We start from the raw sequence: 26,571 nt of genomic DNA on the forward strand, positions 1-26,571 counted from the left end.
CATTCAGAGACGAGAAGCCGAGACCGAGGCCTCCGCGTGTTTGGATGAGTGACGGTCGGTCACGTGATTCTACACGTTTGCGACGTTTTCGTGTGCACAGCGGGATTCCGTTCGAGCGGCTGGGAGCAGGCTTTTGGAGTTCGTTGCAGGTTTCGTCGGCGAAAAAGCCACCGCTGGAAGGGGAAAAAAAGTGTCTCTTATACCAGATAAGGTGAGCCAAACAGAGTTACTCTCGTTTTATTATAGCGACCTTGAGATAAGGTTTTGAGCTTAGCACTGATTTGTTATCACTGAATTTTTGCCCCTAGATAACATTTTGTGACCTACATCGTTTGTTAAACCATTTCAAACAAAAACGGTATACCGGCACTTTGCCGTATAACAGAAACCAGCTGCTGCGTAGACGTGTATTTGATGTTGCCTTTTGTCAGCAACCGAGATTCTGGACAAAGCAGATGACCAACTGAAGTGGAGTGTTTTATCGAACAATGCGGAGCGAAAAAATTCCAATTTTTGTGCCAAATCTGAGCGCCTGCAAAGTAGCGGTAAGCATTAAATCTGGTTTTAAGCTTTGGAAATAAAAGACGCAGGGCCCTGTATATTTGTGGTATTTTATCTCATGCATTTCGCCCAGACTTTTCTTTTTTTGGTTGTATTCTGCTTCGTCGTCGACAATATACCCGCTTAACAATTGCCGAGCCTTGCGATATACAACCTGCGAAGATGGCCGCAAGTCAACGTCTCGGGATAAAATTGAACGAGGATATCGCTGTCCAAACCGGTCCAGTTGCGAGCGCGCAGAATATCGAGCGCTCCTACACAAGACGACAACGTGTCACCTCGAAAGTGCTTTCATCTCAACCCCGTGCGTGACATTCCTATTAAAAAGCACGCATGCTTCTCTATGATACGGACCAGTTCCATATCATGACACAGATCCCCGTATATTTCGTATTGCTTTACAGGTTCACTTAAGTTTACTGCGTATGGCGCTTCTGCAGCATATATACGGAGCTTTTTCTGATGTTGTAGGCAACCTTTTAAATCTAGCGTGGCTCGTGAAATTATAGCTATCGGTTTCCGGAAGTTCAAACGTGGGCGATATGCGTGTTTCCCGGCGATCAAAAGGAATAAAAAGTTGACGAAAGCAGGAGTACTATAAGTTGCTTGACGAATGGAAAGGGGCACAGTACTGCGCGCTTCGCACTCATATTTAAACTTTTATTTATTTAATTTCAAGATGTGACGGATTCTAATGGAGCACTGTTCAAAAGGTAAACAGGAGGACTGTAAGTGATTTGGGCGACACGCGTAATATTGCATTTTTGACATATTGGCCACAGGAGCGGCGCTAAATGCAGTACTACCGACGCTTCGTTTAATGACTCCCATTGACTTGAGGACAAGGATCGTGATACTGCTCTGGCGGCAAAATGACGTGTGAAAAATATCGCCCTCGTGACTAATAGCGTATACAGTGTACCGGTTAAGACGTTTACGCTCATCAAGGCCTACGCGACAAAAAACAGGAAGTGCGTGATTAGGGAGGTGAGACGAGGGGTGTGTTAGATGTTTCTGTCTGCGAAAAGTACGCCCACTCGTGCAATAGGCTTTTCTTCTTTTTTTTTCTTTTTTTCTCGTTAATTTTGTCGGTTACAAGCCTACAACTTGAAACTTTCGATCTCGGAGTCTTAGTTCCCGTGTTCGAACACGTTACATTATATTGGAATTGCAGTATGAAGCCTTTATATAGAAGATACGTAATGCTGGTAGAGTTTTTTTTTTTTCCTGGACTTGAGAAACGTCCACAATTTCGCACACTGCAGGTTGCACAGGACGCGCGTCGCGAATGTCGTGAATTTCGTTTCACATTGTTCGGTGCCGGTTATGGTTGCGCATATCCGTCAGTTGCAAGGATAAACGCCGAGTCCTAGCGAATACTTATTGGCGCCGCAAGAAAAGACATACTTACGAAAGAGGGAGCATCGTTGTTCCTCCTCCCTCATTACCCATTCTCTTTCCTTGTATAACCGCTAATATGTATTTCTTAGTATTCACCCAACTCGCCCAGCAACAAGTTTTACTGAACTCAAAGAGCCGTCCGTCACGTTCTACTTGAGGAAAAGATGCGATAGAACTTAAACGGCAATTGAAGCCTAATGATCAAAATGTTACAGAACAGGTGCCAAGCGAAGGGAAGCGCAGACGAGGACGGCAGAAAAACTAGGTGGGCTGATGAAGTTCGGAAATTTGCAGGCGTAAGTTGGAATCAGCTAGCGCCAGACAAGGGTAATTGTCAAGTGGGCAAGACAAGTGGGCATAAATATAGGCTGATGATGATGAGCTCAAAAGAAATTAAATTACGAAGGGGACGCTTTAAGTATACTCCTTAAATGAACACTGAAGTAAAAAAAAAAAGTTGAATTGTATTACTAAATTACCTTTCTAGAACATAAAAAAAATCGCTCCTTCCATGAAAGACGGCACGGTACGTAAGCTAGGGAAAACGAAAAATAGAACGAGCGCTGGCGACCCCACCTTCAACTTGCCGCACCATCCAGCGATGACGTCAAAGATTTTCGCGTCTGTTGCTCTGGCAAAAGTAATTTTTAATGTTTTTTATCGGTAAGTATGAATTATATTGTGTTCTAAAGGAGCCAGAGACTCTATGTATTTTCTTTGTTTATAGATAACGGCCCAAAATAATTTAAATATGCGTGACGTCACGCCGACGTGCTGGCGCTGGCTTTGCAGGGCGAAAAAAAACAACATGGATACTCATTTTCTATCGTACTAATCAACCGATTATCACAAAATCAGCGAACATGGAGTTTTAAAGAATACTTTATCAGTCTAAACTTGGCCTTTCTCTTTAATGTCCCTTGAGACACGTAACAGACGGCGCGGTGCCTATTTTCAGTATGTTATATACTATGTGCCTCACGTGCGTGACTTATGCCAATATTTAAAAATATGAAAGTGCAACGTAGCTGGACAGAACCAAAGTAATGTTTGCCGTCGCTTGGAGCAAGCTAGACAATCTTTTGCATATCACCTAATTATATAATTAGTTACCAATTTTAATCAACTTCTCGAACATCATATACAGCGAAAAAGTGTCAATGAAAACAACGTAGACCATTCTATCGTGTTTAGCGGGCTTTCCTTCAGGCTTGGCAAAAATTTTATGTAGCACCTATTGGAGCAACAGAAAGGAAGATCGGGAATTTTCCACGTTGGTCTACAATTTTCTAATTGACACTTTTACTCTGAATATCTGAGAAGCTAGTTCACTGATTATTAATAGGTAATTATGTGATTAGGCGAATTACACAAAAGAAATACTCTGACTTGCTCCAAGCGACGGCAAACATTACTTTGGTTCGGTCCAGCTAGGTGGCGCTTACATGTTTTTAAGCTTTGGCACAAGTTTCGTGGGACACCCGGTATGAGGTTTTGCGACGGTTTACTCATTATTTCATGTCCGTTTAAGCCGGTTGCCTCGAATAAGTTGTCGTATATGGACTGTCTAGTTAAATCCTCTAAATCAGTATACAATGTTAACTGAATGGTATTTTCTGGCCCACTAACGCTGTCACACACATGCGCGAGTGTGTACACAAGCGGACAATGCAAGAAGGCTCGTGTACTCAGATATCAACTGCACGTTAACGAAGTGTACAGGTGGGCGAGTCTCATATAAACCCAGGGCTGCTCCGGCATGCTCGACTCCACAACTTGGTTTCATTTAGTGACGACCTTAACGACCGCGGCGCCAGGTTTTCTTCCAGTAACCATATAGTACATGAAACTCCGTGTCAGTAATTTCACCAGGCACGTGCCCCCTCCCCCCTCCTCGAGAGAGAGAGAGAGAGAGACAGAAGAAAGGGGAAAGGCAGGGAGGTTAATCCCCCTCCTCGAAATCTATATTACTATGCGGCCTTTCCGGCCCCCCTCCCAGCTTTCTCCCTCTCCCCGACGCGGACAAGTGGCTGACACCAGTCTCCAGGTAATAATCGGCAAACAGGGTGACGAAATGCATTGGCGATACCGTGAATTTTGTGCTTTGACGCATATAACAGCAGTGCGTTTTTACCGCAAGTTTATAGCAGCGCGTACCTCGAAGCCGCGGTGCCACCCCCAGGATTCGTTCCAAGTCAATTTCACTAGTAAACTCACTGGCTAAAATTCGTGAATTGCAATATATGGCGCTAAGTAATTAGCAAGAAACTTCACCAGTGAAAGGTTGTTAATTATTTGATTTCGCATTTTGATTTCTAGTGGAAGTAATGCCCGTTAGGCCTCTTTGAGTAGACCTGTTCGAGGATTAGCTTTGTTCTATACCTGTCACCGGCAATTAAAAGAAACTTATGGTATATTTAGTGACCACGACCGAGTCCCTTTCCGAACTAATTATACTATAACTATACTATAAGACATGTTGCATGTTTCTTAAGGGGCACGTGACTGCGGCTAGCCTCGCGATTATCCCCAAATCGTTCAACCACCGCCATCGCCTACTCTGGTGCCCGGGACTTGCGGGGGTACAGGGGAACGAACAGGCTAACGCCTTAGCTCGAGCGTCTACTAACCGAGCGATGGCGTCCTCTTCGAACCCCAACCCCTCACACTATCCCTCACAAAATCCCATCAATCTAAATGTCAAAGACACCCTTGCCCATCAACGCGGAGTCCGCAGAAAATACCCGCCGCCTCACCCACAACTTAGCGTGGAAGAGGCCGCCGATGGGCGCAAAATACAGACCGGGGTATTCCCCCATCTAAAACTGCTAAACGCTATGTATCCCACCCGCTATAGGGCCACGTGCCCTTGGTGCGGTGGCATACCGCACCAAGGGCACGGTGTAACCGTTTTCAAATACGTGTAACCTGGGAGTGTACTAAGCACCCTCATAGGCCAACTAATAATATCTCAATGGAGCAGTGGGAGGCACAGCTCGCCCGTTCCGACTTGGCGGGACAAAAGTCCTTAATTAGCCAGGTCAGGCAGGCGGCAGAGGCCAGTGGGGCCCTGGACTGAGGGGCTCCGACCACCGCTATACTTAAAATATTTTCCAGCCAAATAAAGTTTCTATATATATATATATATATATATATATATATATATATATATATATATAGTATAGTTTAAAATATCCTTATATGTTCATGAGAGTGGCTTGTTGGGCAAACTTGAAAATTCCAGCAAACTTGAAAAACGAAAAAAAAAAAAAAACCCGAGATGCAGACATAGACAAAGCGACAGGAAGGTGACTGGACTATAACAACTGATCTTTATTCTTGAAAACAACTTCCACCAAGTGCGCATTGAACATGCGCAAGGCACAAAATATCATACTCAAGGTGATCACCTTATCTATACACGGCAACACTGTTCAAGATATTGAAGCTCTTTCCTGGTATAGGAACACCAATGGCGCACTTATGGACTTTTCGGGACCAAGTTTAGAGATGTAATAGGCTTCAGTCAACTCTCTTTCCTGTTGCGTCTCGGCCTTCCCCACGACTGATATGTTGCTGAAGATGGGAGCGCAAGTGCATTGCTTACAATGCCCAGTCACCTTCCTGTCGCTTCGTGCGTGTTGGGCTGCTAAGCGCGAGGTCTCGGAATCAAATGCTGGCCACGGCGACCTCATTTCAATGGGGGCGAAATGCAAAAACACCCGTGTATACACGGGTGACTTAGATGCACGTTAAAGAACCCTGGGTGGTCCAAATTAATTCCGGAGTCCCCCACTACAGCGTGCCTCATTATCAGATGGTCGTTCTGGAACGTAAAACCCCATAATTGTTTTCGCTCTGTCTATGTCTGCCTCTCGATTTTAAACGCGTAAGCATTTCCATGGTTCCCCCAACGAGAAAACTGTCTGAGCGCCCGTCCTTCGCGTAAGACGATCGCTTTCAAGACAGAGCCAGCAGCGATGTTTTCGCCAGCTGTGGAAGAAGACGACGACAACGAACGAAGTGATGTCAACAACGAAATGAAGCCATGTCAGTGGCACGAGCGCGAGGGGCGATATGGGAACGTGTGCTGCGTGTGCAATCAGGCACGTACTGGGCACAACCTTTAGTAAGCAAGAACTGTGGAGCAGCCTTGGCTTCGGATTGAAACGTCATCAGCGCACCTGGCGCCGCCTTCCGCAGCAGTTCGTGTCGCTGCAGCGCTGTCGCATTTACCGTAATGGCGCCAAGACGACGGTAGCCGCTTAGCAGCGCTATAGATTACCAGCAGTGTTGAGTGTGAGCACTCAACACTGCGTCGTTGGTGCGAATTGCTTACGTATCATTCAGATAGCTCTCTGAGGAGATTCTACGTTCATTTTCTATCATTTCTTTTTTCGAGTTTGCTGGCATTCTTCTAGTATAATGCCACAGGCGCACGATAACGATCCACCCATCAGCGACAGGCGGCGACCTCAATCCGAAGCATCGAAAGTTTCGCCTTGCGATAGGCAGCGTTAGACGATAATGCGGCTTCGCTTTTCACTTTCGAAGCTCTCCGCCTAACGCTGGCGGCTCAAGTGACTCGCTGTGAGTGCGGGGCACGGAGATAAATGTGAGAGGAGCGTCGTACAGTAGTAAACACACGCGCTGCTTCGGACGCAGCTCTTCAAAAAAGGCTTATCTCTTAAGGGGCGCGCATCACTTGGGCGGAATGCGTGCAACGGAAGCAGGGAGAGCGCGTATAGCGCGTGCATATGTACTCATTTCTTGTCACTTCAACAGATAGATACCTTGTTACTAAGATGCTTTAAATGCGAAGCATTTCTTGGCGAACATTTGACACTTTGGTAGTATCTATCTATCTATCTATCTATCTATCTATCTATCTATCTATCTATCTATCTATCTATCTATCTATCTATCTATCTATCTATCTATCTATCTATCTATCTATCTATCTATCTATCTATCTATCTATCTATCTATCTATCTATCTATCTATCTATCTAGCCGCCTACGTCTTGGTGCTCTCATGGTCGTTTTGTTACTTGGGTATGTTCTAAAATTGGCATAGTATGAAAAGAGTGTATGACGAACATAAATGATAGGTCATGACATGAATATCATGACCTATGTGTAATCTAGGTGATGAAACAGCCGCCTACGTCTTGGTGCTCTCATGGTCCTTTCGTTAACTTGGTAGGCTCCCTGCACACTGCTTCGCATAACATCGCTTACCACAGCGCGTGGGATCTGCCGGCTTTTTCCATTTATTCATGATTTAGTTTTCTTTTACTTGTGAAAATATAATACGGCCAAAAGATCATGCGGGTGGGATGATATATATACGGAGAACTTGCTCTGTTGTGTAGTACAGCAGCATAGGTTGTTTTAGAGTGACACAGAAATCGTGTACCAATGTAACAAAAACAAACACTGAACGCGACAACTTGATCAACCGCGACACGAACAGAAAAAATGTAGCCAAAAACAGCATGTGTAGCTGGTAAGACAGCCAAAAGTTATATGTATGCGATTCAAACATCAACGAGTGAAGCAAACACGCGTTCGAATGCACTTGCGAATCAACTGCTCAGATGTCAGACGATAACGAATTCTGCTCAGGAAGTGTGTGCGGAAAATATGAGAACATTACCTTTTCGATGTTCTTGGTTGTGTTGCGGTTCTGGTGATTATTAATGTTTCATTATTATTTAGATTTTGGCATAGAACGCAGAAAGATGGAATAGCCGAGGCACTCTCTGCCTCGATCTTTTCACGACAATCAATTTATAACAGGACAGATATCCTGCCGATATATATCTCAGTTATGTCCTGTCACCTTGTTTACTCGGAGAGACAGGTTACCTACACGACAGATTACTTAGTGATGCTAGCTAATAACAGAAAATCACCATTTAACTTTCTAATTGAATACCTGTGAGCACATGTCCCAATTACAGAATTGAAGCCACGAAGTAATGAAGTCATGTCCACCTATATACCTGCAGGTTCGAGAAGTGCGTTCGCAAATCTGTCGTAACATCCACTCACGTTCCAGCCAACCTTATGATCAATGTACATACGTAGGTTTGTATCGCACCTGCGCCTAGTTATTTTTTTCTTCCACTGCCGTATTCCTTCAATTCTTATTTCTCCATTTTAATTAAAACTACTGTTTCGCCTTATGATTTTTTTGGTCTCATTGTCCGCCGGCTTCATATAATTTTGACATATGACCTGCTGTGCAGTGTGCCGCGGCTATGAATGCTGTGGCTCATCCGCTATAGTCTATGACGATGGGGCGGACTTGGCGCAGCAAACGCACTATACTTGGCCATCGCGCCGGGCGAAAACAAGACGCCGGTGTCCTTGCTCTTTGACGAATAGACCAAAGATGCTCAATATTAGCAATAATGATAATATACAAATTCACTATAGCAATATTCGCTACAGCAGACCAACCATAGTCACAGCTTCGCTGGCTTCCATCTTCACAGTTGTGGAGCGGCTCAGAATTTTTTTCTTACTTCTTAGCCCATGTTCTCATTCGATCAAGCATGTCTCATGACAGCGAAAGCACTTGTCGATCTTGCGACGAGCAGTTGCCCGAGACTGGCTTTATGTCATGCACTTTGTTTAAGCCTGCGCACCGCATAGGGAAGTACTCGGGCGTTAATTTGATCGTGTTTAGGGCTACATGGAAATGTCAGTCGTACACCACAGCTAGGCTAAGGGGAGCGCCTGGCAGAACGGCCAACCCCGACAATGATGTGTGGCTATATTGGCTAGCATAAATAAAAAGCTAAGAAAGTTGATGGCATTGATCTCGCTATGAGTGTCATCTCACACAAGTAGAACGAACCCTTAGAGGCTGCGAAGCGACAAGACAAGGATACAAATGCCTCACTAAGCCAGCAGTGGTGATTGCAGGGAAGTATGACGCTGAGGACGTGACGCAACTTCGTTTAGCCGTAAACAAACTGGAGTAGCGAAGCAGACTCCAAGATCTAGATCCGTGGACTACCAAAAACGGACAGAGAAGAACTCCTAGAATGCGTAAATGAGATGGTATGATAAAACTTTATTACGGTCCCTCGGAACGCGCGTCAGCACGTAGCGGGCCGCTCCCACGTCGGTACAGAAAGGCCGAGCCTCTCTGATGCGTCGCGGGCCCGATGGACAGCCCATAGCTGTGCTTCAAGATCGGGGCTGCTTAGGACAGATCACACGGAAAATTAGGGTGCCTATGTTAGCCGCTGAGTCAGTCATTGCATTGCGCAGGATAGCTGCAGAAGAAGGCAAAACCCCTGTAGTTACCGTCCGCTTCTTGCGGCAGGCTGACCATGGCCGTTGTCTTTCTAGGAGCAACTCTCTCGAGTCCGAGTTGAATTCTGTGTTTATCAGAGAAAAATTCACTCAGGCTAGTAAAGAACTGCTCTTCTCAGCTGAACGATGGGCCAAGGAAAAGCACTGCACATATGTGTGGTCCAAAAATGGCAACGTCCTTCTGCGAAACAATGGTGGTCAGCCTACTGCAGCCACGAGACACCGAGATGATCAAAAAAGCATTTGAATCCAGTGGGCTCTCATTTTAAAAGTCTATTTCATGAGAATAAGTGGTTTTTGCAAAGGGCCATCTGGACTGTACTCGCTTTCTGCGGAGTCTGCCTCACTTGTCACTACTCTACATTTGAACACGCAATCATATGGCGGCAAGGATGATGAATTTTGCACTCTCTTAGAACCCTTCAACTCCGAGTTCTCATCTATAATGATGACTGAAACATGGTACTGTAATGACATGAAGACCATGCATCTTGAGGAGCGCCAACCTATGCCTGTAATAACACATGAGGTGGCAGAATGTATCTGTATTTGAGATTTAGTTGCAACTGTGCGTATGTTGATGAACTGTCAATATCGAATGAAAGTCACGAAGTGCTTGTCATCAAATGTACAAATTTTGTGTGTGGTATGCTACAGATCTATTGATGGCAATTACAGTGAATTATTTACATTTCTGGGCAAACTTTTTTTCCTTTGTCAACCTGTATAACTACACAATACTACTTGTAGGAGATCTTAACTTTGATATTGTAACCCAATGTATGACAGCAGTTTTTAAGAAAACTAATTTATTATGGGTGAATCTGTGCCCGTCAACTCAAGGTACTCAAACAATCAAAAAGCATGGGCTGATAAGTTCAATGAATACTATGTTTCCCTGGTGGACAGTAACCATCCCGGCACTGCTCTGAACTATTTATTGCCACCACTTGTGCAATCGATCTAGCTTACTCCGATGAAGGGACCTGAAGTATTTAACATATTCAACAAGCCAAAATGAGCAAGTCTGAAGATACTGAAGGCATAAAACTCCAACCAGTTTGCTCTCTTCTTGACCTAATCATTCCGTATTTTACGTATATATAACCTTCTCTTGGAAACGACTGCATTCCCCGATCGCCTGAAAATTGCGAAGGTGATTGTTATACATAAAGGGCAGCTATCAAAACAAGTTAGCAGACTACAGACCCAAATCTATTTTGCCAATAATTTCAAAACCATTGGAAAAAGTCATTTTCAGACGAATATCTTATAACTTCTTATTAAATAGCGATTCTGCTATAACCGCATCGCAGTATGGTTTCAGATCTGGTAGATCCGCGGAAACCACCCTATTACACAAAAACGAATTATTACTAAGCTACATTGCAGCAAAAAAAAAAAACTAGCATTAGGCATCCTTGTAGACTTTTCCAAGGAATCTGGCAGGATTAATAATGAAACGCTGCAAGAAAAGCTAGGTTACTACGGAATCCATTTCAAATGCCTTAGATTTAAATGAAAGCCACCTAACCAAGCGTCACCAACAGGTATCTATCGGAAAGGCACTTTCTTCATCAAAACGCATTTACAATGGCGAAGCACGGGGAAGTATATATTCTTGGCCGCCTGCTATTTATAAATTATGATAATGGCATTGTAAGACTTGACAACACCTTTCATTATGTTATCTACGTGTACGGTACTATAGCTGATTCTTTATTAGTACAAATGGAAATCACCTTCCGCAAACAGCCACTGTAGTTTTAGGAAAACTACACATCTGGTCTCTGAAAAAGTGCTTATGATGAACTTCTCTAAAAAATCAGGCGGTGCTTTTTTAGGCCCGAACAGACATGCACCGTATCTTCTTCGTTGGTACTCAACCATATTGAAATTATTTTTCTCCTTTTCTGCTAAAATGTTCCGAGAATTCAGCTAGCACATGTTAGGGATGATAGTTCCGCGAACAGATGTTATGAGATGACCACTGCGCAAACTTCCAAGTTACCCAAAGTCCAAGTCCGCGATAAGCACGAATTCGTGGGATCCTATCTAGGCCGCGGCGGGTGCGTTTCGATGGGGACAAAATGCAAAAAAAAAAAAAAAAAACACCCATGTACCATGCATCTGGTGCACGTTAACGAAACCAACATGGTCAAAACATATTCCGACCCCTACGTCGTGCCTCATAATCAGATCGCGGTTCTGGCCCCTAAAACCCAGAATTTCTTTCATTTTTCATCACATAGTAGCAATTTCTCTCCAGCTACCCCCCCCCCCCCTCCCACAAACTCGTGCATCAAATATTTGTCCTCTTGAAATGTTCTAAATGACGGAGTTTATGCAACTTTGATATTCGTTTTGGTACAAAACTACATATTTATAAACTGTTTCTTTTAGTTTTATTTTATGCATACTGATTTTCGGTAACTTTCGCAAAGTTGATGTGGTAAACGAAATTCTATCTTGCTACAACCGGCACAATTCACGTTTCTCTGTACAACAAAAAGAAAAAAAAAGGGAAATGTATTCAGCTCAGCGACTGGCGATGAGAATGTTTCTACTTTTTAGATGTATTTTGATTGGGCAATTGGAGGTCTCTCAGACTCAATAAGATGTCGGCCTAAATGCTACAACACACGTGATGGAGGTACAGTCACACGCCTGTAACACTTTCAAATCCTTGGCGTCACAGTGACATACCGGCGCTAAAGATTCCACGCGAAATAAAAAAAAAATAAATGTCGGATTTAGCTTGCTCTAAAACAACGTCTCAACACAAGGTTAGCGAAAGTATTATTTATATATTCATTAATATTCATGTAATGGTACGCAAACATCACAAAGATAAAACAAAAGCGGCCTAGCGATTGTCTCCTAAATGTAGACGACGCCCACCGGCTCGAAGAGGGGAGAAAGAAAAGATAAAGCAAAAAAAAAAAAAGAATAAATGCATCACACAGTCACACGCCGAGTGCCAGCATTACGGTCGAGACTATAGACCCGTGGTTACCAAGAATGCCAGTATAAATTTGTGAGCCTCATGTCAAATTGGCGCACAACTTTTCGGAAACAAGATATCATGAAGCGCAGTTCGAGCCAGATTAAGCTGTTGAAACTTGCTGAGCAGCAAACAACGACATCTGCGGAAAGTTGGACATTCTCTCGAAGGAATAAATTGGCAGATTAAATTGATTCAGCGTTCCTCTTTACTGCCCCTATGAGCGCCTTCGTCACACCCTGCTGCGATGACCGATGAGGCCGCAGCAGAGTGTGACGAAAATGGTCAGTACCGAAAGTGGTCTGTCGTTACTGGTTAGCCCAGTCGCAAGCGGTCTTCCTTGTCTTCCTTGTTCTCAGCTCTGCCGCATTGCTCTTACGAGTGCATGTTGGTGCCGATGATCCTGCTGAGGACACCGAATTTCATCGTCGAGTGCGATGTGTCGTCGACGCTCCATATCCTCGCACTGCTGACGACTTTTCCTTCACGCTCACGGAGGTGGAGCACGCTGTTTTTTTGGGCAACCCTCGCGCGGCGCCGGGGCTGGACGGGCTTACCGCCACGTTCATTAGGAACCTGTTCCGCCTTAAACCCCAATTTTTTCTTCGTATCTTTAATGCTGCCCTCACTTTGGGTCATTTTCCCTCCTGTTGGAAGGCGGGCAGAATTATCTTCATTACCAAACCTGGCCGTCCCCTTGACCAACCTTCGGCCTACCGCCCCATTGTAATGAACTCCCTATTTGTCAAAATCCTTGAACGTCTACTCAATTCCCGGCTCTACTACTTTCTCTGCTCCCTAAATCTCATTCATCCCCGCCAATTTGGCTTTACTCATGCGCGGAGCGCCCCTCTAGCCCTGTATGCCTTGCGGCAACGCCTGTTTTCGCTTAAAACTGCGAAGACCCCGGCGGTGTTGATTTCACTGGACTTCACCGGCGCTTTCGACAGCGTTTGGCATGCCGCTGTGTTGTTCTTTCTGCGGAAGCACCACTGCCCCGCCAACCTTTACCATATGCTTCGGTCCTTTCTGTCGGGCCGGAGGGTGGTGTACCGGTCCAGTGCAGGCGAGGTGTCGGCATGCCCTTCCATAGGCAGCCCACAGGGTTCGCCTATTAGTCCTTTACTGCGGAACATCATCATCCACTCCCTCCTGGACCTTAACTTCCCCCCCGGCGTTCATGTTGAGGCGTACGCCGACGACACAATTATTTTAATATCTGGCACTTCGCGTCTGCAGCTGCAGGCATTAGCAGAATCTGTTCTCATCTTGATCTGTAATTGGGCCGCACAGAACAAGGTTAAAATTAGTTCTCAAAAATCATTTTTTGTTTTCTTCAACAATGGGCATATTGGAACGTCAAAACGACGTCCGTCTATTCGTTTGGACGGCGTCTTTCTTCAACACAAGGATCACATTAAACTGCTCGGCGTGGTCTTTGACAATCGGCTTAACTTCTTTGCCCATGTTGAGTACATTAAAACTAAAGCCGAGCTATTGGTATCCCGATTGCTAAATTTCTTCCGTCTGCACTACTCCCTTGCTCCCGCTACTATTCGGCGGTTGTATAGACAGGTTCTGTTGCCTGCAGTTGCATATGCGTCGCCCGTCTGGTGGCCCCCTTTTCCGTTGGTTCACCTCGTTGCTCGGGTACATTCCGTGCAACGATCGATACTGATCGCGATTACTGGTGCCTATCATACCACCCGTACGTCGGCCCTTCACATCCTGGCTAATTGTCCCCCTCTTACCGTGGAGTTGGACCGCCTCGCTGCGGAATTCTCCATTTTCGCTCTGCGGCAAGTTACCCGTTACGGCCCCACAACCATCTACCCGCCCCAGGTCGAATATCCCTGCACTCAATGGGCCGATCACCCGCGTGAGAAGTACCGCTTTCCATTCATGCGGTTAAAACCTCTTGAGGCGGCACAGCTTGCTCGTGCGCGGGCGCATCATATTTATACGGATGGCTCCTTCTGCAACAGTACGACCGGCGCTGCTTTTGTTGCGTTCGAACCGACTGGTCGCCTGGCTGTGGTTCGGAAATTTTGCTTGTTAGAGGCCTCTAGTGCGTATGCCGCTGAGGTGTGTGTCATGTCGGAGGCGCTCGCGTACGCGGCGTCTGTGCGTGGCACGGCTCCGGTGTACTTGTATACCGACTGCTTGTCCCTCGTCGCCTCGCTCTCCGGTCTCCATACTACAGACGCACGCGTACGACACATGAAGCGTGCACTGCATGCCTTGAGCGCCGGCGGTCGCCGTATCCTTCTGTATCATGTCCCGGGGCACCGGGGAGTGGCGGGTAATGAGCTTGCAGACATGGCTGCGTCGTCTGCTCGTTCGACTGGAATGGTTCGGCCCTATGCCGCTTCCTTTCGAACAATCCGCCACCGTTTTTACGATATTGCCAAAAGCCAATGGCATGCCTATTGGTCTCTAGAGGGGGTCGACACGTCCCTCTATCGCTGGGTGCGTAGTGTGCACGCCGTCCCTCCTTGGTTCCCCGCGAACCGCCATCTCGCACGACTCATGACGGAACATTGGCATTTTCCTCATTACTTGTGTCGGTTTCATCTGAGTTCCTCGAGTCTGTGCGTGTGTGGGGAGGAGTGTGACGGCGTGCTCCACTACCTTACTGTTTGCCCGCGCACCACGGACATTGCCGCTCAGTTGCGGACGGAGTGTCATATCCGTGACATCATCACGCCTGACGTTTTCCCGCGGTTGCTTCACAGTAAGCGATCGCGGGCTTTACTCCTACCACTGACTCATACCATTACATCACTCGTGCCGGCTGTTCCCCGTCTGTCTGCTCTCCCTGATGCCTCTTAACTTTTACTCCTCTTTTACCTGCCCTTTTCTTTCCTCCCCTTTTATCCTCATATCTGCTTACATATCCCTCATATTACGTTCGCATGCTCGGTTTCATGCCACTTGCACAGTTTATGCCAACCATGGTGGGGTTTGCCCCGTGTCATCTGGGTTTAACTGCATGCATCATCCTCATATCACTTGCCTTGTCCTTCTCTTTCCTTTCCTTCCCATCCCCCTTCCCCTATCCCTTTCCCAGTTTCTCGTAGCACTCCGCCATGCGCAGGGCCCGGATGGACGTCGCCCGTCCTTCCTGCGTTCGAGTGGTGATTTCATTCTGGTCCCACGAGACGGCCCTACCATCTACACCTGCCAGCTGCTCAAGATTTTACTGTTATTTTTCATTTTATATTCTGAAATAAGCATGCAGATCGTTGCGGATCACTGCCGAAGACCCCCACATATTTTCCCTAATTTCCCTCCGGAGCGTATTACCGCGGTAAAAAAAAAAAAAAAAAAAAACGCGGTTTTTTTTTTTTTTTTTTTTTGTTCTACTGGCACTACCAGCCTTATTGTTTTTCGCTGATTCCGCTTCAGTTCGCTGTATCTGCCTCCGAAATTCTTTTTTCTTTAGGATTGGTTTTTTTTTTCTCGGAATTTGTCTTTGGGTTGTCAGCCTTGATGAACCCTCGTATTTTAATTTCTGATTGGTTTAATGCCCGTTATACCTTTCGGTAGTGAGGGCTTTCCCCCACTTTCTTTTTTGATTCTTTTCTCTGAGGGGAAAAAAACTAAGCCATAATGGGAGCACTAGCAAACAGTGTTCGACGTTTTTTTTTTTTTTTTTTTTTTTTTTTTTTTTCATGCGCGCAGTCGCCACACAGTTTTATCGGCCATCGCTGCGTCACGCTTACTTTGGGTATGGTCCCTTGAATATTGGCTAGTCTGCCGTCCGCGCGCCGTGCCGTATGGAGAGGGCAGGACGCTTCCTGAATGAAAGTGTAGAGGGCGCTGCGAGCAGTGCTAATGCTACGCTCTTCGCTCGAGCGAGCAGTGCATGGCATTGTGCAATGTGCGGCCAGGCTTCCCATCTGGTTAACCTCTCTGCCTTTCCCCTCTCTTCTGTCTCTAGTGCGGCTGGCCGAAAGTTCTCGCTTCTCAACCTATGCGACCGTCAAACAACTTCGTTTTGCGACGAGATCAGTCGCGCGTCTGGTCGCGATCGCCAGTGGGAATGTGCCTTTACGTTGTGCGTGTGCTTAGGTGGCAGAGCTCGTCATTTGCACTTCTTGTTGGATTTTCCCCATCTAGTCAAACATGTTAAAAACGCATTTGTCACTAATGGCTTCAACATACCTGAAGGTCGCGCCCATGTAGGGCCCATTCAAGAAGCGTGGAAAAAGGATAATAATAGTGCTTCACTTAAAGTGATGCCAAGTATTACCGTATCCATCCCAATTCCTTCGGGAAAATGAGGCTTGCCCCAGCTTTCCATATATTTGACGACGAAGTAATCAAGGGGCTCTTCCTTTATAGCTCTCATTTAGAAAGAGCTTATGGTTCTGTTGAAGCAACAGAGAATTTTGCGAAAATAATGAACAAACTGATAGGGATAATGACTGCTCGTATTTCAAAAGCGGGTTTTGTACATGCAGTCACCGAACTACATGTTTGTGAAGGAGTTCCTCGAATATCTGACGAAATGAAAATAACACGCAAAGGCAACAGTTGGCACTTTTCTTAGCTCAAGTACGTACCACTGAGGGCCTCCGAGTGACAATCTAAAGCACGCTGAACTTGCTTTCATACCTCAGTAGCATTGACTTCAAGTACATACTTACTGCATGTTTGAGCCGGGACAAATTCGAAAATTTGTTTGGCATTGTCAGGCAATCTGCGCAGTTTTTACTTTTAATCAATTCACTTGCATTTTATAACCTTGCAAAACCACCTAAATTAGGAAGCTGTGCTCCAGAACTTATATAACTGCATTGGTTTCTGTTCCCAAGGTGTAACCAAAAAATTAGCTTACAATACTGGACAAATTGATTGAGGTAGGAAAGTTTGGCGATGCCAAAAGTGCACTAGAATGCTGCGCTCTGCGCAGAAGCATTTTGTCAGACTGCACGGATTTTGTGACTGCAAGAAGCCATGACAAGCTCGTATGTCATGTAGCAGGGTACACGGCAAGGAATATTTTGGATGCGCATCAAGCATATCTCGCCAAAGCCCTTGAGGCACTTCAATATCGCGCCACCAGGTATATTCATTCTACATACTCCTACGACGTCAGCATTTCATACTTGAAAAAAGAATCTTCCTTATCGCTTCTATCCTTTCGTCGCCGCATTGCCACCCACTCCCTCTTCCATAGGTTCTACTATTCGACGCTTAATCGTCCACCATACATTGTCCCCCATCACGCCGGTCACAACGCATTGGCCATCCCCTTTTGTGGTGAATTTGGTTGGCAGGTAGCACAACCAAACTCACGCACAAATACATTTTCAGCTTCGTTTTTCTACCCAGCATCTAAAGACTGGAATGCCCTTCCTCATCAAGTCGCTGCGGTCACCTGTTCATCCCAATTCGTTCAAGATGTAACAACTTTTATGTAACGAATTGAAATCATTGTAACACTTGTTTGTATATGTTGTATCCCCACCCCTTATGTAATACCCCTACTACGGGGTCTTTAAGGAAATGAAATGAAATTAAATGAAATTTTAAAGAAGACCTCTGTAAAGAATGTGCGCTGTTGCTGACAATTGAAAAGAACACAGCTATAGCTAACAGCGAAGCTTCAGCCTTCACATTGCAGCTTGACTATGGAGGCTTGCTGTACCCCTCAGGCCTTCTAATAATTATTATTACTTTCCTTGAAGATAGCTTCACTACATTTTTTTCCGTTTAAATGACAGCGTGAGAATAGCATTCTCGACTTTACTGCATTTATTTCTCAGGTGCATTTTCCTGCACTAGACTGTCTTAAAGATGGACAGCAAATCACTGTGAAATAGTGAAGTTTTACACTCTTCTGCGTCACCGGTTTTTCACAAAGTCTCTCAATAATGAAAGGACAGCAAAGAAAGAAATGCTAAAACATTTGAAAATGCGAAGATGCTAATAACAGCATTTCACCAATTGCATCACAAATGAGACGCAAGCTCAGCGGCCTTGTAATTGTCTTTTTTCAATAATTTTTCGTCTTATTCACGAACCTCTTGCCAATTCATCGGTTGTTGTGTGCTGTAATTTGTTTACATTGTTTTCTAAAGGTTCTTTATGCTTATTTTTATAGTTTGTTTTTGGTGTTTTCGCTCACTCTTAAGAAGTGGTCACTCTCTGGAAGTGCTTTCTCTTTGTCTTGTATAGGTTTTGAACGAGCTTGACGTTTGATTTTTTTTTTACCCTCTACTATGCCAAATTGCACACCTCTACCTCATTTTTTTTTTACTTTCAACCACTCCGGCCATAACTACCAAATGGCAGTTGGCAGTACAGCATGAATAAATAAAGTCAGTGCTCAACCTGTTCAAGGCTGAGCAGTCGCTTTGCGTTCAGAGGAAAGGGCTTTCTAGTATTTCATTGTCGCTTGTGCTAAAAAAATTATCTAAAACAAAGTTGTCATTTTTTTTATTTTCATTTGGCTCTGAGGCAGTCAGCGAGCAAGGTAGAATAGTCGTATCCTCACTCCACAGGCATGCTTGCGATGCGGCTCAGCAAAAAGTCTTCGCGAATGAATGCCACGTTACGCGGCTAAAACATCTCATCACAGCCGTAACAAATGTTGCTTTAATGCGACACAAAATCATTAATAAATAAATATGGCTAAACTACGCCGAATGCGAGCGCGCTTCGCCCACATGCAGCCGGGCGGCCGAGCGCCGCGCCCTAGCATGAGGACTGCTCGCAGCGCCACCGCCACCGTCATTCGGAAACAGTCCTCAATCCCGTCGGCGGACGGCAGACTAGCCAATATTCTAGGGACCATACTTTGGGGCCGTAACTGGGGCGTTAACCACAACCGGGGTTTCCGTGGGCATCCACATTTGCGCTGCGCGCTCGAATGAATTAAACGTCCTGTTAAGTTCTGCGAACACTGCACGGGCCCCGCTCTCCACTCTCGTCCACCGTCGCAACCGCTATCGATGCCGCTGTCGCGGCTAAAAATGTAGCGCTGTTCCGTGTAGACTTTTCCCCATACAGTCCTCTCACCGGGTGTTATATCTCCCACCTTATCGATTCGCGGTATCTTGTCCCCGCAGGCACTTCGACCTGCTTCTCCGACAAGCGACTCCCAGTAGCAGGTGGGCATCATCCGGACGTGGGGCCCGTGTTCGAGTAGTCTGAGCGATGAAGGTGGAAGTGGCCAGCAAGCGGAAGAACATCCTGGGAGAGGGCCCTCACTGGGACGAGCGAAGCGGCACGCTTCTCTTCGACGATGCCCGTGGTCCCGAGGTGGTCCGCTACGATCCGCAGTCCAGGACCGAGACGGAGATCCTCAAGCTCGGTGGGGGCTCCTCTTTCACTCCTTTTTTTTTTTTTTTTGGATAGCATGGACTTGTACTGGGGTTCCTAGGTGACCTTGATACGGCAGCGCCGGTTGCGTAGAAAAAAAGAAAAAATTACTTCAAAAACAATTGATGACGGAGTACCTGTTCGACGAATTCAAAACTAGCCTGCAGCGGCCTAGAAGATGCACGTCTGGTGCACTGCAGTTTTCACGAGAATTACAGGACATGTCAGATTTGGCACAGGTTTCCGAGAATCGCGTAAGAGTAATCCGCAAGCTTTACTTACGTAAAGGACGACTTGAGATAAGGTTAGGCGAAATGATGCTTGGTCTTTCGACAAAATGGCCCGTTTCTGCGGCTGCAAACGTTATTCCTACTAAACTTGAGCAGCGCCGAAGAGGCGGACGGCCGCATTCTTTAGGCAACCCATCAAACTGGAATCTCATCTCTGCGAAGGGCGCAATTTCTCTGGTTTGAATTGTCCCGGTCCTTGCATCGTAAGCACGCTAACAATGGTTTCAAGAGTCGTTTTCGAGACCTTCCGCACTACGCACTAGCAGACGGCGCTATCTAACTGATAGTAGAACTACAGTTTCGTTTTCTACATAGTTCGCATTGCTACGGTCTCGGTAACGAGCCCCATGGACGGTTCGTTAGTATATGTATATAGATACATATACCGGGGGTTCAAAATTAAGCTTTACGGAATTTTTAAAAATCGCCTGTGGCAGGCAGCATAATTCTTATCGTTGAGCTGGGTTATTCGAAGAGGCGGACATTAGTAGCACGAGAAATTGAAACACACATTCAAGTAATTAAAAATGACTAATGAACTTCTTAATTAATTACTTTACGTCACATATTGCAATTTATGAATTGTAGCCGGTGAGTTCGCAATATGTATCCACTTGAAATTAATTTCTAGAATGACACCAGTTTCGAGATATTATTTCCCAAAGTTTGGGACGAAATACACGGGCGTTCCAGTTACTTTTGTGCTTCAATCTATGAAACAGCATTTTGGTAAAGAAGTATGTTGAACAACAGTGCATTTTTACGGCGAGTTTGATGGTGCATATCTCCAAACTGGAGTCATTCTAGAAATTCATTCCAAGTAAATACGCCTGACAAGCTCACCGGCTACAATTCGTAAATTGCAATATATGTCGTAAAGTAATTAACTAAGGAAACGTTAATTAGTGAATTTTGGTTAATTAGTTGAGTATGTGTTTCGATTTCTCGTGCTACTAATGTCCGCCTCTTCGAATAACCCCGCTCGACGATAAGAATTATGCCACCTACCACAGGCGATATTCAAAAAATTCCGTAAAGCTTAATTTTGAACACCCGGTAAATAAGACGTATCGAATTTGAAAGTGCTTTCGTATGCTTGGGTTGTTTTTGTCAAATTAAGTCGTCGAAATTTTGTAAGTTGAGAAGCTGTGAAATTGGAAGTGTTGGCAATGCATAGTACAGTTGCAAAAGCGGGCCACGAAGGTGACACCGGGAAGAAAGAAGTATAACAATCCCGACGCCATCGTTCATTGTACCTGTTTGTTTGCCTATGTCTCCTTCGTAACGCGCTTTTGCAAGTTTAGTGGGTTCAGTCTTCGTTTCCTTTAGAATGCATCGTATAACCTTCATTCATCGCTTAACTATTAACTAGTACCGACCAGATCTAAATCTAATGACGTCACGAGGAACTATAGAGCGAGGATTTGAAGACCGTATTTTATTTTAAAGAACATTTCTGGCCAACGATGGTTCCACTCGCGGGAAGGTTGACGGTTCTGGTATTGCAGAAGTGTTGTTTACCGATCCGGCTAATAACCTAGAGTTCCATTTGAGTGTCCCTCTAAATTCTGTCACCCCGGGGCTTGCCTGGTTTGATATCGTACATCGTATAGTGCGCAACGTAACCACCGTTTCGTGAGGCAGTGCTTTTTTTAGAGATCGCATTTCCCGGATGTCGAGTTCGTGGACTCCGGAAAGGCAGTCTGCTCCAGAGTACTTTAACAAAAGACTATATCTCCTCACTATTAACTCACGGCAGGTTCCAATGATGGCAGGTCGATGTTTTTTTTTTTTTTTAATGGATGAAATACTTGACGCGATGAAAGCTGTTTCAGGGGGAACCTAACTGCTTTATTTTGTTAGGCATCCGATTAGTTTACTATATACGAATTGTGAGGGGCTCCTTATACAAACGAAGCATACTATAAAATTTTGAATGTATGATAGTGGTACGAGCGCAAGCAATTTGGTGTCTTAGGAGTATTTCGGCTATACTTACAGGGTTGCACAACTCAAGGAAGGCTCGCTTGCTAGAGCATAACACGGATCCAATTGTTTCTTTAATATCGCTAATCGATTAACTGAATCTGTACCTGAAGCACTGGTATGATCAAAGCTATACACTCATCCGGAGTGGCGTGCTGTGTAGACGAGTAATTTGTTTGTCACACGTTTCATTAGTGCAAAGCAACGCAATTGACGAAGAATGAACGGCACTTACTATAGCGGTCGTATACTGTACGTGTTGTTATAAATATAAAGAAATCCCCGTGACAGCTGAACCGAACCTCGGGGTTTGAGATTACCCAAGGTTTACATTTACACTGAGCGTTCCTCCTAGGTATAATATACTTAAACAATATTTTCATAGGTACATTGTTTTGCCTTTTATTCACGGTTTTCGCCCAATAAAAACATTCCTGACTCACCGTTTGGCAATGGTTCGTTTCTTCACTATCCCTAAAACGTGCCAGTAAAAATTAAAAAAAAATATTATGGGCTTTGCGCGCCGACACTACGATCGGTTTATGAGTCACGGCGTACTGGAGGAGTCCGGATTAACCTTGACCACCTGGGGTTCCTTTAACCAGCGCCTTAATGTGAGTACAAGAGCTTTTTTTTTTTTGAATTCGGAGCACTTTGTATTTTTGCGCGGGAAGTCAAATGCAATCAGGATGGGTCACAAAGTCTGTCAGTTTCATCGTGCACTACAGTGCATCAGCTCGGTCTCCCCGAGGCCCATCGGCATCGGTGGCGCGAAAACTGACGATCTCAGTCGCTGAGCATACACTCAAATCTGTCTAACAACAACGTTGCCACCTCCGAACATATTTAATTCGACCGCTTATACGCGCGCAGACTACGAGATTGGCAACCTGATCCCGTACGCCGAGGACAACCGGAAGCTCATGGTATGCATGGGCAACGGCGTTTACAAGGTGGACCTCGACACCAAACAAAAGACGCTGCTGGCCGAGATGCTGGACAAGGACTCCGCCGTCCCTACGCGTATCAATGACGGAAAGTGCGACGCTGTGGGACGCCTCTGGGCCGGTGAGTGTGTGGGCTATGTAGACCACTTGGCTGCTTACAAACAGAGGCCCTGATAATCATCGCCATCATCATCGTCGTCCTCACCATAAGCCTATATTTATGTCCGCTGCAGGACGAAGGCCTCACCCAGCGATCTCATATCATCCCTGTCTTGCGCTAGCGCCGCCTAAGTTGTACAGAGGTCAACACACTTGTCTAGAACCCACTCCTGAGGCCCAAAGTAGCTACCAACGTTTAAGCCGATCACCAGGCCGAGAGAAATCAATGGAAACTGTAAATGTAGTCACACAACCTCCCATACAGCCGATTTTGTGCCCCATGTCATCTTCAGATATCGCCTGCACAAACCCGAGAACGTGGTTCGGGCATTCTAGAGAAGTGTGTTGACCTCTGTACCTGAAAATTTCCTAACTTCAGGTCACCACCTGTTTCTCTGTCGTTCTCGACTGCGCCTCCCTTCCATGGGCACCATACTTTGTAACTATGGAACCATGTAAGCTGTAACTCTGTAAACCTGGTAACATACTTTCCTGTAAATATCACTAGAGGGAATATGGGCGCTAGCGCCTAGGGAATGTCAAGTAATGGCGGTTCATTCAGCACGAGAATGATGGGTGACAATACATTCATTTACATAAATTGCGAGCTCGTGGCTTCTAACGGACATGCAGCTTTGCAAATTGATCAGTTGCAAGAAAAAGTTGGGCTGCAATATATCGCAAGAAAGGATTACACATGTGCGCGCAGTGTCCTCTGTAGTACTACACTTGGTAATTCCAAGTGTAGTGCGCTCTCCCAACTCATTCGGTCATCGAATGCGTACTCTCACTCTCAATGTTAGCAGTTATTTTTATGGTTTTACTTGAAAGATACATTTCTGGAGTACACTTAAATCACTCTGCGTAAACAATATGCCTGCTAACATTTTACCGCTATTTTGGGAACTTTGATCACGTGATCGCTCGATTAAAGTTAATCACTTGTGATTTTGTTTAGAATGCCTGATGTTGAAGTTTCTTCTTGTGTACTTGCTGCTCACTCCTATAAGGACCAGCCGTGGCTGACAGTGCAAAATAAATAAAATGAGAATAAATACCTTCAAGCCCTATTTTATCCACTTCTGTGAACTTCGTGCTGTCTGTCCAAAGCGACCAGTCAAACAGAGCACAAATGTCGTATCCGCCATAGACAAGCTACGCGTGTGTGAATGTGTGAGAAAAGCTCGAGCGGTGGCTTGCTTCGTCCTCGGGAAACGTAAGCAAACGGACTTCACAGAGCTCAACCTCCAATCACGACCTCACTCATCTTTATCACATGACTCATGGAAGACTTCATCTCAGTTACCAGTGGCTGCCAGTGATCAAACGTATGCCTTATTTCAGCATCATTATTGAGGATAAATCGTTTGTCGTTAGCTAGGCGGTACGGCTTCGTCCAAGACGAACTCATTATCCAGGTCGAGCCCTCAAATTCAACCCCACTTCGTCAGTTCTGGCTGTGAAACGCGCATCTCACACGTCTTGCACGGAAACGAAAGGGTGATAACAATGATATTTCGGTGAAAGCGATCGCCGGCAATAAGTAAAACACATACCTGGCAATCCATAAAAATCGGTGGGGGCCACACTGACGTCACCGGCGCCATGTTTCAGGCGCGAAATTAAACAGAAAAAAAAAAACAAAGGTGGGGGTACGGTTTGACTTACGTTTTCTCTGCAATTAATGAACCTTTTTCCCCCGAAGAAATACACATACAGCTTCGAAAGACTGTTCTACTGGTCCGAATTGTTTGTTTTTAGGGGCGAAGCTCCTTAGGGTGTGGGTCTGTCCCTCCTCTGTAGTAGTAGTAGTAGTAGTCGTAGTAGGTAGCCACATCTACTTTTATGAGAAAAAAAAATTCCGAGAGTTGTGGCCGTAGCGGAATCGAACCAGGGACCCCTCGCTTCTGAACGCGTGGCGCTAACCACTACGCCACGAAGCTTTTTTTTTTTTCTTTATTGCCGGAACATTCACTTTGTGGACACCAATTTCAACAGTTCTTGCCAAAAAGGTGAAGCATCAATTGCGATAGCAAATTTGTAGAGAGATATACGGAGTAATGATATTAGCTTTATCAGCTGTATAAACTTGGACATGCAGCAGCACCGGCAACGCGCCGAACTGTTGTCGACGCCGTCGGCATTTTGCCCGCGTTCGCTCAAAATGCGTGCGGCGTTGGTGACTGTTGCCGGAGCCTCTGATATAAATAGGCACTTGGTGCCGCAGCTAAACGTCGCCTCCCTTCCCTCCCCCTTCCCCCCCTCCCCCACGGCCTCTCGCGCATCGGAAGAAGGCGCGTTTGCTCTACATATATGGTGATTGTAAAGGAGGAAAGAGACGCCTACTTCTGCAGCCCTTAAGGAAGCACGGCGCAGAACGCGCGTTTGTTCTCCGCCGTGCGTTCACACCCCGTGAAAGAGCGCGTCCCTCGCGCCCTTTCACTCGCACATACAGCGTTCGGCGGCGCGCGGCCACGATTTCATCTCCATTGACGTCATACGGAACCTCACGGCGACGGCGACGGCGACGGCGACGGCGACGGCGACGCCGACGGCGACGGCGACGCCGACGGCAGAAATCTGCTTTTGAGTGTCCATATAATTGCTATCGCAATAAAAACAAAATACATAATCATACATATACACATACTTTCACAGTTGCATGCATCCACTACGCCACGAAGCGCACATGGGCAGACGCACCATGATGGCAATAAATACCCAACATTAACGAAAGACTGCGCGTTTCTAACGCGTTTGTGCTAGCGCGTTACGGCCCGCGCAAGAAGCTGGTGTAAGACGCTGTGGCCTCTCCGCCTTACCCCCGTATTCATAAACGCTGATGGCGTCGGCAAACGCGGTGCACGTTCCGGCATGTGTAAACGGCTGCGTAAGACGCTGTGGCCTCTTCCCCTTAGAGTACTGCACGTTTCTAACGCGTTTGTGCTAGCGTCCCCTTAAGCGGGAGATGGTGCAATTATAATGAAGGGCGCTGTTATAAAATAGGAATGACGTCACATATGGCGCGTGTCATTGGTGGAAGTCAATCGTTCGATTTAGTGCGGCGAGACTGGGCGAATTACACGGAAGATTCATGGTTTACCGATGATTCCCTCCGGAGCTTCGCCCACTCATCATCATTCACCCCGTGGATATGCGGTTTTTTTTTTTACGGGTATTTGGGGCAGGTAAAGCTGCTACAAGCAACTTTTTTTTTATTGTCACAGCTCGCTTATTGGCAACTCGCCCATGGGGCCGCGTTGATGTTGTCGTTTTCTATATAGGTTCGATGCCCATCGACGTCGACCTCGAGGGTATGGTCCAGGGGAAGAACAACTTCTGGTCTTACTCCAAAGGCCAGCTGAAGCACAAGCTCGACAAGATTTCTCTTTCCAACGGGATCACGTGGACGGCCGATAACAAGACCATGTTCTACAACGACTCCGTGCCCGGAAAGGTCTTCGCTTTCGACTTCGACCTCGCGTCCGGCGATATAAGTGAGTGCGTCTTTCATGAGCGTGGCTTACGACAATCGACTAGGTTCTGTGAAATTGAATAG

General features: G+C 45.8%; 1 protein-coding gene across 1 annotated transcript; it reads left to right on the forward strand.

The window, feature by feature from the left end:
• Positions 1-26,571, forward strand: LOC119434745 (regucalcin). The gene is made up of 4 exons (XM_037701823.2): positions 1-211; positions 19,378-19,622; positions 22,780-22,974; positions 26,297-26,571. Exons 2-4 carry the CDS (start codon positions 19,466-19,468, stop codon positions 26,569-26,571), a joined length of 627 nt encoding a protein of 208 aa, XP_037557751.1. The 5' UTR covers positions 1-211; positions 19,378-19,465.

Source organism: Dermacentor silvarum, unplaced genomic scaffold (genome assembly GCF_013339745.2).
Source record: "Dermacentor silvarum isolate Dsil-2018 unplaced genomic scaffold, BIME_Dsil_1.4 Seq214, whole genome shotgun sequence".
Lineage (NCBI taxonomy): Eukaryota > Metazoa > Arthropoda > Arachnida > Ixodida > Ixodidae > Dermacentor > Dermacentor silvarum.